Source organism: Rhinoraja longicauda, chromosome 12 (assembly GCF_053455715.1).
Source record: "Rhinoraja longicauda isolate Sanriku21f chromosome 12, sRhiLon1.1, whole genome shotgun sequence".
Lineage (NCBI taxonomy): Eukaryota > Metazoa > Chordata > Chondrichthyes > Rajiformes > Arhynchobatidae > Rhinoraja > Rhinoraja longicauda.
This window is the reverse complement of record NC_135964.1, coordinates 49,880,224-49,895,593: the sequence shown is the minus strand read 5'-3', so window position 1 is coordinate 49,895,593 and position 15,370 is coordinate 49,880,224. Positions and strand designations below refer to the sequence as shown.

The following is a 15,370-nucleotide window of genomic DNA, read 5'->3' as shown; positions in this document are numbered from 1 at the left end:
ACCAGCCTTGGAGGGCATCTACAACCCACGATGCCTCGGAAAAGCCACCAGCATCCACAAAGACTCCTCACACCCCTGCAACAGTCTGTTCGAACTTCTACCACCGGGCAGACGATACAAGGCCTTCTACGCCCGCACCTCCAGACTCAGGAACAGCTTCATCCCCAGGGCCATAGCTGCTATGAACCGGTCCTGCTGAGCCGGATGGTCACATCACACAGTGAACCGGCACAGATCTACTTGCACTTTATTCTGTTTTAAAACTGTTACAATTTGTTTCATTGGGTTGTTTAAATTAATACTGACTAGCTAATTAATTTATTGCATCATATGGGAGGCGCATTCCCAATCTCCTTGTATCCCTGTACAATGACAATAAAGATATATTGTATTGTATTGTATTGTACAAACTCCGTACAGACAGCACCCGTAGTCAGGATTTGAACCAGCATCTGCAATTTATTTTGCTTCCAGAAAGCGCATGCAACAGGGCCCTAGTGAGACCGCACCTGGAGTACTGTGTGCAGTTGTACAGGGCCCCAGTGAGACCGCACCTGGAGTACTGTGTGCAGTTGTACAGGGCCCTAGTGAGACCGCACCTGGAGTACTGTGTGCAGTTGTACAGGGCCCCAGTGAGACCGCACCAGGAGTACTGTGTGCAGTTGTACAGGGCCCCAGTGAGACCGCACCTGGAGTACTGTGCGCAGTTGTACAGGGCCCTAGTGAGACCGCACCTGGAGTACTGTGTGCAGTTGTACAGGGCCCTAGTGAGACCGCACCTGGAGTACTGTGTGCAGTTGTACAGGGCCCTAGTGAGACCGCACCTGGAGTACTGTGTGCAGTTTTGGTCTCCAAATTTGAGGAAGGATATTCTTGCTATTGAGGGCGTGCAGCGTAGGTTTACTAGGTTAATTCCCGGAATGGCAGGAATATCATATGTTGAAAGACTGGAGCGACTAGGCTTGTATACACTGGAATTTAGAAGGATGTGAGGAGATCTTATCGAAACGTATAAGATTATTAAGGGGTTGGACACGTTAGAGGCAGGAAACATGTTCCCAATGTTGGGGGAGTCCAGAACAAGGGGCCACAGTTTAAGAATAAGTGGTAGGCCGTTTAGAACTGAGATGAGGAAGAACTTTTTCAGTCAGAGAGTTGTGAATCTGTGGAATTCTCTGCCTCAGAAGGCAGTGGAGGCCAATTCTCTGAATGCATTCAAGAGAGAGCTAGATAGAGCTCTTAAGGATAGCGGAGTCAGGGGGGTATGGGGAGAAGGCAGGAACGGGGTACAAAATGAGAATGATCAGCCATGATCACATTGAATGGTGGTGCTGGCTTGAAGGGCCGAATGGCCTCCTCCTGCACCTATTCTCTATTGTCTATTGTCTATAAACAGAAAAAAAGCTGGAGTAACTCAGCGGGACAGGCAGCCATCTCTGGAGAAGAGGAGAAGGTGACGTTTCGGGGTCGAGACCCTTCTTCAGACTGAGAGTCAGGGGAGAGGGAGAGGAGAGATAGAGACGGTGATGTGGAGAGATATAGAACAAACGAGTGAATGATATGAAGACAAAGGAAGCAGGCCATTGTTGGCTAGGGCGTCTAGAGGCAGTGGAACTCAACAGGAGGACAGTGAAACTAGTACCATGACTAGGGTGGGGGAGGGACGGAGAGAGAGGGGACTTGAAGTTAGAGAAATCAATATTCATACCTCTGGGTTGTAAGCTGCCCAGGCGAAATATGAGGTGCTGTTCCTCTGGAGAATTTACGCTTATATACCAAGCCAATTAACCTGCACGTGTCTTTGGAGTGTGTGAGGAAACCGAATATCTCGGAGAAAACCCCAGGCAGGTCACGGGAGGAGAACGTGCAAACTCCGTACAGACAGCGCCCGTAGTCGGGATCGGACCCGGGTCTCTCTGGCGCTGTGAGGCAGCAACTCTACCGCTGCCCCACCGTGCACCTACACTTCACAGAAGGTTGGAGCGGGCTGAAGTGATCAGATAATCTGCTCCTGATCCCAGTTCTCCTGTCAACGAAATAATTCCAGATCACAACAACTGTTTGATTAACACGCGGCTAACTTGACTTCTGCCGCGATGTGGCCCCTGGTTCTGGACTCCCCCAACAATGGGAACATTTTTCCTGCATCTAGCTTGTCCAGTCCTTTTATAATTTTACATGTCGCTATAAGATCCCCTCTCATCCTTCAAAACTCCAGTGAATACAAGCCCCTGTCTTTCCAATCTTTCCTCACACGACAGTCCCGCCATCCCGGGGATCAATCTTGCTTTATTGCTTTTTATTAAAGTATGGCTGTGTGGTAATACGAATATCACTGTACCTTAATTGGTACACGTGACAATAAAAGACCTTTGAAATTTTTGACCCGAGACGTCATCCATTCCTTCTCTCCAGAGATGCTGCCTGCCCCGCTGAGTTACTCCAGCATTTAGTGTCTACCTTCGATTTAGACCTGCCATCTGCACTTCTTTCCCCACACAGGATATTTGAGTATAAGAGTCAGTTGTTGCTTCATTCGCCAATGCCTGGCTCATATCTTTAAAACTTCCCTGTCCCTACACCTGTCCAAGTGACTTTTAAGTCTTGTTATTGTTAATGTCTATTGTAAGTTCCCACCTAGCTTTGCCTTTATCGGTCGGGATACTTGAGTTCAAGAGTTAGTTGCAGCTTTATGGCACGTTGGTTAGGTCACACTTTAGACTTTAGAGATACAGCTTGGAAACAGGCCCTTCAGCCCACCGAGTCCACACCGACCAGCGATCACCCCCCGTGCACTAGTCTAGGGCTTTTTGACCCATTCCTTCTCTCCCGGGATGCTGCCTGACCCGCTGAGTTGCTCCAGCATTTTGTGTCTTCTACCTGCGCTTTCTGTAAATTGCTTGCGGGCGCTCACCTCCAGGAGGAACGCGGTGGCCTTCGTGTGGAGGCTGGCCGCGGCCGCGGCCGCTCCAGGGTCCGAGAGGACCGCCGCTCCCTTTCTCCAGCGGACGGCGGCGCGAGGGTTGGCCGCCACGTCGCAGCTGATGTTGACCGCGTTGCCCTCCCAGGAGTAGTAGGTCACCTGGGTCGAGAGAATCTTGGGGGCGTCTGAGGGGGGAAGAAAAGGACGAGGAGTTACTCCGGCTGCCTATCACCCGGGTCGCGGTCGAGAGGTTAAACCGGGCGCGGTTCGACAATAGACAATAGACAATAGACAATAGATGCAGGAGGAGGCCATTCGGCCCTTTCGAGCCAGCACCGCCATTCAATGTGATCATTCTCAATCAGTACCCCGTTCCTGCCTTCTCCCCATACCCCCTGACTCCGCTATCCTTAAGAGCTCTATCCAGCTCTCTCTTGAATGCATTCAGAGAACTGGCCTCCACTGCCTTCTGAGGCAGAGAATTCCACAGATTCACAACTCTCTGACTGAAAAAGTTTCTCCTCATCTCCGTTCTAAATGGCCTACCCCTTATTCTTAAACTGTGGCCCCTTGTTCTGGACTCTCCCAATATTGGGAACATGTTTCCTGCTTCTAACGTGTCCAACCCCTTAATAATCTTATACGTTTCGATAAGATCTCCTCTCATCCTTCTAAATTCCAGTGTACACAAGCCTAGTCGCTCCAGTCTTTCAACATATGACAGTCCCGCCATTCCGGGAATTAACCTAGTAAACCTACGCTACACGCCCTCAATAGCAAGAATATCCTTCCTCAAATTTGGAGACCAAAACTGCACACAGTACTCCAGGTGCGGTCTCACTAGGGCCCTGTACAACTGCACACAGTACTCCAGGTGCGGTCTCACTAGGGCCCTGTACAACTGCACACAGTACTCCAGGTGCGGTCTCACTAGGGCCCTGTACAACTGCAAACAGTACTCCAGGTGCGGTCTCACTAGGGCCCTGTACAACTGCACACAGTACTCCAGGTGCGGTCTCACTAGGGCACAAGCCACGCACGAGGTTCGACAAGCCCCGACCCGGGGTAGATCGCCCGGCGTGGGGGAGCTGAAATCTCCCCCCCCCCCCCCCCCCGATGCAGGAGCTTGCCCACACCGGCCAACATGTCCCAGCTACACTAGTCCCACCTGCCTGCGCTTGGCCCATGTCCCTCCAAACCTGTCCCATCCATGCACCTGTCTATCTGTTTCTTCAACAGTTCAACATTCAGGTCACGGATGAAAGATTAAACATTCAAGAGAGAGCTAGATAGAGCTCTTAAGGATAGCGGAGTCAGGGGGTATGGGGAGAAGGCAGGAACGGGGTACTGATTAAGAATGATCAGCCATGATCACATTGAATGGCGGTGCTGGCTTGAAGGGCCGAATGGCCTACTCCTGCACCTATTGTCTATTGTCCATTAAACGTTGTGATAGTCCCAGCATCAACTACCTCCTCTGGCAGCTCGTTCTCGACATCCACCAACCTCTGTGTGAAAAAGTTACCCCAGGGATTCCTATTAAATCTTTTCAGCTTCACCTTGAACCTATGTCCTCTGGCCTCTTTTTGTCCCGCCCCCTTCCCTGACATCAGTCTGAAGAAGGGTCTCGACCCGTAACGTCACCCATTCCTTCTCTCCTGAGATGCTGCCTGACCCGCTGAGTTATTCCAACTTTTTGTGATACTTTCTGTCCTCTGGTCCTCGATTCCCCTACTCTGGGCAAGAGACTCTGTGCGTCTACCCTATCTAATCCTCTCATGATTTTATACACCTCTATAAGATCGCCCCTCATCCTCCTGCGCTCCATGGAATAGAGACCCGGCCTGCTCAACCTCTCCCTGTAGCTCAGGCCCTCTAGTTCTGGCAACAGTTGTACCGGGCCCTAGTGAGACCGCACCTGGGGTACTGTGTGCAGTTTTGGTCTCCAAATTTGAGGAAGGATATTCTTGCTATTGAGGGCGTGCAGCGTAGGTTCACTAGGTTAATTCCCGGAATGGCGGGACTGTCATATGTTGAAAGACTGGAGCGACTAGACTTGTATACACTGGAATTTAGAAGGATGAGAGGGGATCTTATCGAAACATATAAGATTATTAAGGGGTTGGACACATTAGAGGCAGGAAACATATTCCCAATGATGGGGGAGTCCAGAACAAGGGGCCACAGTTTAAGAATAAGGGGTAGGCCATTTAGAACGGAGATGAGGGAAAACTTTTTCAGTCAGAGAGTTGTGAATCTGTGGAATTCTCTGCCTCAGATGGCAGTGGAGGCCAGTTCTCTGAATGCATTCAAGAGAGAGCTAGATAGAGCTCTTAAGCTCTTATTCTTTGGAGCGTAGAAGGTTGAGGGGGGACTTGATAGAGGTTTTTTAAATTTTGAGAGGGACGGACAGAGTTGACGTGGGTAGGCTTTTCCCTTTGAGAGTGGGGAAGATTCCAACAAGGGGACATAGCTTCAGAATTGAGGGACAAAAGTTTAGGGGTAACATGAGGGGTAAGTTCTTTACTCAGAGGGTGGTGGCTGTATGGAATGGACTTCCGGTGGAAGTGGTGGAGGCTGGCTCGATTTTATTATTTAAGAGTAAATTGGATAGGTATATGGATAGGAGGGGATTGGAGGGTTATGGTTTGAGTGCAGGTAGATGAGACTAGGTCAGGGAGAGTGGTCGGCATGGACTGGTAGGGCCGAACAGGCCTGTTTCCATGCTGTAGTTGTTATATGGTTATATGGTTAATGATAGCGGAGTCAGGGGGTATGGGGAGAAGGCAGGAACGGGGTACTGATTGAGAATGATCAGCCATGATCACATTGAACGGTGGTGCTGGCTCGAAGGGCCGAATGGCCTCCTCCTGCACCTATTGTCTATTGTCTATTGTCTAACATCCTCGTACTTTCTGCGTCTATGTGAGGATTGAGCTGGGCTGTGCGCGCTGGTAGTAAATGGCTATACTTACATTGAATGTCTAAATGCATGCTCTTCTGGTCATGTCCGATGGGGCTGATAGCCTCACAGTGATAAGTTCCAGAGTCACTCGGCTGGATGTTTCTGACGTTCAAAGTAGACTTCCCCTTCTGACTCCGCACCTCAATCCTCTCGTTGCGGATCTGTTGATAACAACCAAAAACATTGAGACATTTATAAAATTATACAAGGGCTGGACAAGCTAGATGCTGGAAAAAATGTTCCCAATGTTGGGGGGAGAATAAGAAGGCAGATTATTATCCGAATGGTGTCAAGATGAAGAAAAGGGGACCTACAACGAGATCTGGGTGTCCTAGTGCATCAGTCACTGAAAGGAAGCATGCAGGTACAGCAGGCAGTGAAGAAAGCCAATGGAATGTTGGCCTTCATAACAAGAGGAGTTGAGTATAGGAGCAAAGAGGTCCTTCTGCAGTTGTACAGGGCCCTAGTGAGACCGCACCTGGAGTACTGTGTGCAGTTTTGGTCTCCAAATTTGAGGAAGGATATTCTTGCTATTGAGGGCGTGCAGTGTAGGTTTACTATGTTAATTCCCGAAATGGCGGGACTGTCATATGTTGAAAGACTGGAGCAGCTAGGCTTGTATACACTGGAATTTAGAAGGATGAGAGGGGATCTTATCGAAACGTAGAAGATTATTAAGGGGTTGGACACGTTAGAGGCAGGAAACATGTTCCCAATGTTAGGGGAGTCCAGGACCAGGGGCCACAGTTTAAGAATAAGTGGTAGGCCATTTAGAACGGAGATGAGGAAAAACTTTTTCAGTCAGAGAGTTGTAAATCTGTGGAATTCACTGCCGCAGAAGGCAGTGGAGGCCAATTCTCTGAATGCATTCAAGAGAGAGCTAAATAGAGCTCTTAAGGATAGCGGAGTCAGGGGGTATGGGGAGAAGGCAGGAACGGGGTACTGATTGAGAATGATCAGCCATGATCACATTGAATGGTGGTGCTGGCTCGAAGGGCTGAATGGCCTACTCCTGCACCTATTGTCTATTGTCTATTGAGTCCAGAGCCAGGGGCCACACACAGTCTTAGAATAAAGTGGAGGCCATTTAAAGCTGAGGTGAGAAGGAACTTTTTCACCCAGAGAGTTGTGAATTTGTGGAATTCTCTGCCACAGAGGGCAGTGGAGGCCAAATCACTGGATGGATTTAATATATTCCTTTATTCGTCCCACACTGGGTAAATTTACAGTTCAATTTACAATTTTCAGATTTAAGAGAGAGTTAGATAGAGGTCTAGGGGCTAGTGGAATCAAGGGGTATGGGGAGATGTTGGGCACAGGTTACTGATTGTGGATGATCAGCCGTGATCACAATGAATGGTGGTGCTGGCTCGAAGGGCCGAATGGCCTCCTCCTGCACCTATTGTCTATGTTTCTATGTTTCTATTGCAGTGGCAGTGGGTAGGATTAAAACTTGCGAGTGGGGTTATCAGCACGTGGGCATGCAGATGACGGGCTGAATGGCCCTCCGTCACTTTGGCAAATTTCCAAACGACGCTGTGATATCTCTGGGTCTTGAGTCTTCTCTGCCGCCCTCTCACTCCCACGGCTCAAATAAGGACACAAAGTTCTGGAACGACTCGGCGGCTCAGGCAGCATCTCCGGAGAACATGAATGGGTGACGTTTCGGTTCAGGACCCTTCTTTAGACAAGTGGCTCAAAGACTCACTCTGTTCGACTCTGCTGAATATTCCCCGAAACACCAAACCACATCTACCCAGCTCTGCGGAACAATATCCAGACACCAATCCCGCACAAAACATTCCTGGTGAGCTTCGCCTCAGATCCCGGGGAGGGAGATGTTTTTGCTTTGTCAGGCCCAGTACATTCAACACGATTCAAATTTATTCTGCTTTTGTGGAAAAGGCGATATAGAGTCTTTCCCACTTACAGATCTCTCTTTTCTCTCTTCTCCCTTTCCTCTCCTCTTCCCCCCGTCTCACTCTCTCTCCCTCTCACTCTCCCTTTCCCTCCGTCACTCTCTCCATCTCTCCTCCTTCTCTCCTCTCTCTCTCTCTCTCTCTCTCTCTCTCTCTCTCTCTCTCCTCTCTCTCTCTCTCTCTCTCTCTCTCTCTCTCTCTCTCTCTCTCTCTCTCTCTCTCTCTCTCTCTCTCTCTCTCTCTCACTCTCTCTCTCTCTCTCTCTCTCTCTCTCTCTCTCTCTCTCTCTCTCTCTCTCTCTCTCTCTCTCTCTCTCTCTCTCTCCTTCGCCCTCTCTCTCCTTCGCCCTCCCTCCCCCTTCGCTCTCCCTCCCTCTCACGGTGATTCCCAGAAGAAATGACATATTGGAGCTGGGATTGTTGGTATAGAAACAGAAATGGAATCATAAATATATTATTATACCTAGGGCTTGAAGATTTTTAGTTCTTATTTTTGGGTCAGTTGGGATGTGTTTCCGATTCTTTGTGGGTCAGGCAGTGTCTCTGGAGAACGTAGGTACAAGGAACTGCAGATGCTATAATCTTGCATAGATTACAAAGTGCTGGAGGAACTCAATGGGTAGGGGCAGCATCTCTGGAGGACATGGATCGGGTCAGAACCCTTCTCCAGATTGTTAACCTAACTAATAATGCAACGTTAAACCATCTCCCTTGCCTGCATGTAATCCATACCTCTTTGTTCTCTGCCTATCCTTGCACCTATCGAAAATCCTCTTTAAAGCTCCTCTCATATCTCCCTCGACACCATCATATTAAATAATATGTTTTCAACAATAAATTGCAACTAACCAGGTAAAGGCAACAATTAATCCTCTCCCCTCTCCCCTCAGGCAAGAGGTACAGAAGTGTGAAAATGCACACCTCCAGATTCAGGGACTGTTTCACTGCCTGTGTAACTCGTTATCACCTACCCCACAGCCAACAACCGACCCTTGTGGGCTCCCCCTTTCCTCGATCATCATTGCTTTTTTTGCAGTCAGACAGGTACAGGGATAGGACGGGTTTGGAGGGATATGGACCAAGCGTGGGACTAGTGCATCTGGGACATGTTGGCCGGTGTGGACAGGTTAGGCCTGATTCCACACAGTATCACTCCGTGACTCTATGAGTCTATCTTTTTCATTTGTTGCATGTGCCTTGAATGTCTCTCATTTCCATTTGCCCTGACTCTCAGTCTGAAGAAGGGTCTCAAAACGTCACCCATTCCTTTTCATCCAGAGATGCTGCCTGACCCGTTGAGTTACTCCAGCTTTTTGTGTCTATCTAGAACTTTGTCCCGGATGTATCGGGCAACTGGGCCATTCCACCAACACCAACCGAGCTACCTTCTACTTCATTGGAGACCCTCGGACTATCTTTGACCGGGCTTTACCTTGCACTAAACGTTGTTCACGTTATTCCCTTTGTCTTTCCAGGTGAGACAAAGGTTCACCTGCACCTCCTCCAACCTCATCTATTGCATCCGCTGCTCTAGATGTCAACTCATTTACATCGGCGAAACCAAGCGCAGGCTCGGCGATCGCTTCGCTCAACACCTGCGCTCGGTCCGCATTGACCAAACTGTTCTCCCGGTGGCCGAGCACTTCAACTCCCCCTCCCACTCCCAGTCTGACCTTTCTGTCGTGGGCCTCCTCCAGTGCCATAGTGAGGCCCACCGGAAATTGGAGGAACAGCACCTCATATTTCGCCTGGGCAGTTTGCAGCCCAGTGGTATGAACATCGACTTCTCCAACTTTAGATAGTTCCTCTGTCCCTCCCGTCCCCTCCTCCTTCCCAGATCTCCCTCTATCTTCCTGTCTCCACCTATATCCTTCCTTTGTCCCGCCCCCCTGACATCAGTCTGAAGAAGGGTCTCGACCCGAAACGTCACCCATTCCTTCTCTCCCGAGATGCTGCCTGACCTGCTGAGTTACTCCAGCATTTTGTGAATAAATACCTTTGTCATGTTTCCACACACTGCTCGATTGTAATCATGTACAGTCTGGTTGGCACGCAACAAAGGCTTGGTGTCAGGCGGTTACGGGGAGAAGGCAGGAGAATGGGGTTGGGAGGGTTGAGATAGATCATCCACGACTGAATGGCGGAGCGGACTTGATGGGCCGAATGGCCTAACTCTGCTCCTATCACGTGTGAACTTGCGAACATGACAATGACTAAACTAAATAAAGAGCAGCATAAATTGAGGTGAATGATTGCTTCTCCCTTTATAACTAATTTGTTGATCTCCCAAGTTACCAAGTTATGTTACGATTCACTAACCACCCCACATACAAATGCTAGCGGCCCAATCTCCCCGCGGTATCAAGGAAGCCTTGCTCTTGAAGCAGGTGGCTATTAACAGCCTCCTCTATGGCGCACCCTCAAAAATCATCAATAAACTTCAATACATTCAAAACTCCGCTGCCCGTCTACTCACACACACCTCGATCCGTGACCATATCACCCCCGTCCTTTACAAACTCCACTGGCTCCCCATCCCCCAGAGAATCCAGTACAAAATCCTCCTCATAACATACAAAGCCCTCCATAACCTGGCCCCATCCTACCTGACCGACCTCCTCCACAGGCACACTCCCACCTGCACCCTCCGCTCTGCCGCTGCCAATCTCCTATCCCCCCACATCCGGACCAAACTCAGATCCTGGGGGGACAGGGCTTTCTCCATCGCTGCTCCCACCCTATGGAACTCACTACCCCAAACCGTCAGAGACTCCTCCACACTCACCACATTCAAAACATCGCTGAAGTCTCACCTGTTCAGTACTGCCTTCAACCACTGAAGGTCACCTCACCTTCTGTCTCCTTTCTCCGTTCATTTATTTATTTACTTATTTATCTATTTATTCATTTCCCTATGTTCTCAAAATCTCTGTAAAGCGTCTTTGAGTATATGAAAAGCGCTATATAAATAAAATGCATTATTATTATTATTATTATTATTAAAAAGCAAAATTGCCAATTTGGAGCTCTATTGGTGTAAAACTGGAACACAGCCCTTTAAACAGATCTCCAGTTATGCGTTGTTATCTCCACAAATTGGGAGACTCGGACCGTAATGATAGATTTTTTTTTTACCTTCGCTCCTTCAAGAAAATTGCTTCCGTTGTTAAACCGTCTCCAGAAGATCGCAGGGGCAGGGTCTCCATCTGCATCGCAGGTAATCTCCACTTGACCGTTCTCTGTGGCCGTCCTGTTCTCCAGGGATGTTATACGTGGCTGCACTGCAGAGTGCGAAGGAGAAGGGAGAATTGCCGTTATCGTTTCTTTACGGCGGTTGGCGCGGCGGTGGAGGCATTGCCATCGCGGCGCCAGAGGCCCGGGTTCGATCCCGACTACGGGCGCCGCTGTGCGGACGCAGTTTGCACGTAGAGGGAGTACAGAGAAGGTTCACCGGATTGATCCCTGGGATGGCAGGACTTTCATATGACGAAAGACTGGATAGACTCGGCTTGTACTCGCTGGAATTTAGAAGATTGAGGGGGGATCTTATAGAAACGTACAAAATTCTTAAGGGGTTGGACAGGCTAGATGCAGGAAGATTGTTCCCGATGTTGGGGAAGTCCAGAACAAGGGGTCACAGTTTAAGGATAAGGGGGAAGTCTTTTAGGACCGAGATGAGAAAGTTTTTTTTCACACAGAGAGTGGTGAATCTGTGGAATTCTCTGCCACAGAGGGTAGTTGAGGCCAGTTCATTGGCTATATTTAAGAGGGAGTTAAATGTGGCCCTTGTGGCTAAAGGGATCAGAGGGTATGGAGAGAAGGCAGGTACAGGATACTGAGTTGGATGATCAGCCATGATCATATTGAATGGCGGTGCAGGCTCGAAGGGCCGAATGGCCTACTCCTGCATCTATTTTCTATGTTCTCCCCCCGTGACCTGCGTGGGTTTTCTCCGGGTGCTCCGGTTTCCTCCTGCGCTCCAAAGGCGCACAGGCTTGTCGGTTAATTGGCTTGGTGTGAGTGTCAATTGTCCCCGGTGTGCGTAGGGTATAGTGTTAGTGTGCGTGGGGATCGCTGGTCGGCACGGAATCGGTGGGCCGAAGGGCCTGTTTCTGCACTGTATTTGTAAAATAAACTAAACTGAACTAAATGGTCACATTTTAAGGTGAGGAAAGATTTAATAAGAATCTGAGGGGTGTCTTTTTCACAAACCGGGGGATTGTTCTTACGTAGGGTGATAATTCTGCTGAGGATACTTGTGGAGGCCAAGTCAATGGATATTTCTAAGGCAGAGATTGATAGATTCTTGATTAGTACAGGTGTCAGAGGCTATGGGGAGAAGGCAGGAGAATGGGGTTGGGAGGGAGAGATAGATCAGCCATGACTGTAGACTTGATGGGCCGAATGGCCTAATTCTGCTCCAATCACGTATGACCTTATGATTTTCTGCACTTCAAAGTTTCTCGTTGTTGGAGAGTCGTAGAGTGGCGCAGTGTGGAAACAGGCCCTACAGCCCAACATGCCCACACCGGCCAACAATGTCCCAGCTACACTAGTCCCACCTGCCTGCGCTTGGTCCATATCCCTCCAAACCTGTCCTATCCATGTACCTGTCTAACTGTTTCTCAAACGATGGGATAGTCCCAGCCTCAACTACCTCCTCTGGCAGCTCGTTCCATGCACCCACCGCCCTCTGCGTGGAAAAATCACCCCTCGGATTCCTATTAAATCCTTTCCCTTTCACCTTGAACCTGTGTCCTCTGGTCCTCGATTCCCCTACTCTGGGCAAGAGACTCTGTGCATCTGCCCGATCTATTCCTCTTATGATTTTATACACTGAGAGAGTGTGAGAAATAACACCAGCATCAGAAATGCAGAGATAACTCGTCCGAGGAACGTGACTGAGATGTGGCGTGACTTGTGCAGAGAAATAAATGAGGTGGCATATTAACTTCCAATGTTGGCAGTTCTTCACGGAGACCACGAAGATTTTGTGTTCACAAGAGAGGGCCTCAGGGTGACAGTTCAGGCCAACATCATAATCTGGTGATCACACTGACACTGCCACAGCATGTGGATTAATGTCGCTTCATTCTCAGCTGGGACTGCTCTGCATGGAGTGTGTTTAATGAGGTGGAGGGTAAAACACATCGTGAATCCCTTTCTCCCCCTCCTCGTCACTCCCCCTCCTCCTCTCTCCCCCTCCTCCTCTCTCCCCCTCTCTCCCTCTCTCTCCGTTTCCCTCTCCCCTTCTCTTGCCCTCCTCCTGTCTCTCTCCCTCTCCCCCCCTCCACCTCTCTCCCTCCTCCTCCCCTCTCCACCCTTCCCTCTCTCCTCTTTGCCTCTCTCCCTCTCTCCCCTTCTCTCTCCCTCTCTCCCTCCTGTCTCTCTCCCTCTCCTCCCCTTCTCTCCCCCTCTCACTCCCCCTCCTCCTCTCTCCCCCTCCTCCTCTCTCCCCCTCTCTCCCTCTCTCTCCGTTTCCCTCTCCCCTTCTCTCCCTCCTCCTGTCTCTCCCCCTCTCTCCCCCTCCACCTCTCTCCCTCTCCTCCCCTTCTCTCACTCTCCCTCTCTCTCCCCTTCTCTCCCCCTCTCTCCCCCTCCACCTCTCTCCCTCCTCCTCCCCTCTCCACCCTTCCCTCTCTCCTCTTTGCCTCTCTCCCCTTCTCTCTCCCCTTCTCTCTCCCTCCACCTGTCTCTCTCCCTCTCCTCCCCTTCTCTCCCCCTCACTCTCCCCCTCTCTCCATCTCTCCCTCTCCTCCCCTTCTCTCCCCCTCTCTCCCTCTCCTCCCCTTCTCTCCCCCTCTCCCCCTCTCCCCCTCTCCCCCTCTCTCCCTCTCTCCCTCCACCTGTCTCTCTCCCTCTCCTCCCCTTCTCTCCCCCTCTCACTCTCCCCCTCTCTCCATCTCTCCCTCTCCTCCCCTTCTCTCCCCCTCTCTCCCTCTCCTCCCCTTCTCTCCCCCTCTCCCCCTCTCCCCCTCTCCCCCTCTCTCCCTCTCTCCCTCCACCTGTCTCTCTCCCTCTCCTCCCCTTCTCTCCCCCTCTCACTCTCCCCCTCTCTCCCTCTCTCCCTCCCCCTCCCCTCTCCACCCTTCCCTCTCCCCTCTTTCCCTCTCTCTTTCTCTCTCCCTCTATCTCCCCAATCACTCCATTCTCATCCATTTCTTCCCCTTTCCTCTTCATCCTTTATCACCTTTGTCCAACCTTTCTCTCTCCATCTCTTTTGCTCCCTGCATAAGTTTTCAATTTTCTTTCCTCCCTCTCGCCCCCCCCCCCACCCTTTCTCTTCCTGTCTTTTCCATTCACCCCTTTTTACTTCTCTATCCTTTTTCTTGCCCCACCCTCGTTTTATTCCCCTCACAACCAGCGACGCAGTGTCTCACAGCTCCAGAGACCCAGGTTCGATCCTGACTATGGATAGAGCTCTTAAGGATAGCGGAGTCAGGGGGTATGGGGAGAAGGCAGGAACTGATGGAGAATGATCAGCCATGATCACATTGAATGGCGGTGCTGGCTCGAAGGGCCGAATGGCCTCCTCCTGCACCTATTGTCTATTGTCTATTGTCAACGGGTGCTCTCAGTGTGGAGTTTGTATGTTCTTCCCCGAGACCCACGTGGGTTTCCTCCGGGCGCTCCGGTTTCGTCCCACATCCCAAAGACGTGCGTATTCGTAGTTCTGATTGCAATCTCAACTCTGCGTCTCCATCTCACCCCGCGGGGCGGCACGGTGGCGCAGCGGGTAGAGCTGCTGCCTTACTGCGCCAGAGACCCGGGTTCGATCCTGACTACGGGCGCTCTCTGTACGGAGTTTGCACGTTCTCCCCGTGATCCACGTGGGTTTTCTCCGAGATCTTCGCTTTCCTCCCATACTCCAAAGAGGTGTAGGTTTGTAGGTTAATTGGCTTGGTGTGAACGTAAAATTGTCCCGAGTGCGTGTGGGATAGTGTTAGTGCGCAGGGATCGCTTGTTTGCACGGACTCGGTGGGCCGAAGGGCCTGTTTCCGCGCTGTATCTCTAAAACAAAACTAGACTAAACTAAACTGTTTAACTCCAGCCATCTAACACGAATTCTTTCCTGTTAATATTCAGGATAAAATGGGGGCTCATTGTGCAGAAAAATCAGCCCATTCAAAGTAGTTTCTCTCTGACCGAAGGCCCAGAACTTGGCCAAACTCCCTGGCCTTTTGGGTTTAAATCGACAATTTGCATCTAAAAAACATTATTTCGCAAAAACATTCGATGGATGGGTTTGCTGGGCTTGCATTCACTGCAATTTAGAAGGATGAGAGGGGATCTCATGGAAACATATAACATTGTTAAGGGATTGGAAAAATGTTTCCCGTGTTGGCGGTCACAGTTTAAGAATAAGGGGTAGGCCATTTAGGACTGAGATGAGGAAAAACCTTTGCGCCCAGAGAGTTGTGAATCTGTGGAATTCTCTGCCTCGGAAGGCAGTGGAGGTCGATTCAATGGATGTTTTCACGAGAGTGTTAGATACAGCTCTTGGGGCTAACGGAATCAAGGGATATGGGGGAGAAAGCAGGAACGGGGTACTGATGGACAGCCA

The 15,370-nt window shown here is 50.2% G+C and overlaps 1 protein-coding gene across 1 annotated transcript in view; it reads right to left on the bottom strand.

Moving 5' to 3' along the window:
- The window catches only part of ncam2a (neural cell adhesion molecule 2a), a 161,048-nt gene that overhangs the window by 113,539 nt on the left and 32,139 nt on the right, over positions 1–15,370 (bottom strand). The window contains exons 6-8 of the mRNA XM_078409730.1: positions 10,942–11,087; positions 5,899–6,049; positions 2,915–3,108 (exon numbers count right to left, since the gene is read on the bottom strand). Coding sequence (XP_078265856.1) covers positions 2,915–3,108; positions 5,899–6,049; positions 10,942–11,087 — 491 coding nt within the window. The remainder of the gene's footprint in view (positions 1–2,914; positions 3,109–5,898; positions 6,050–10,941; positions 11,088–15,370) is intronic.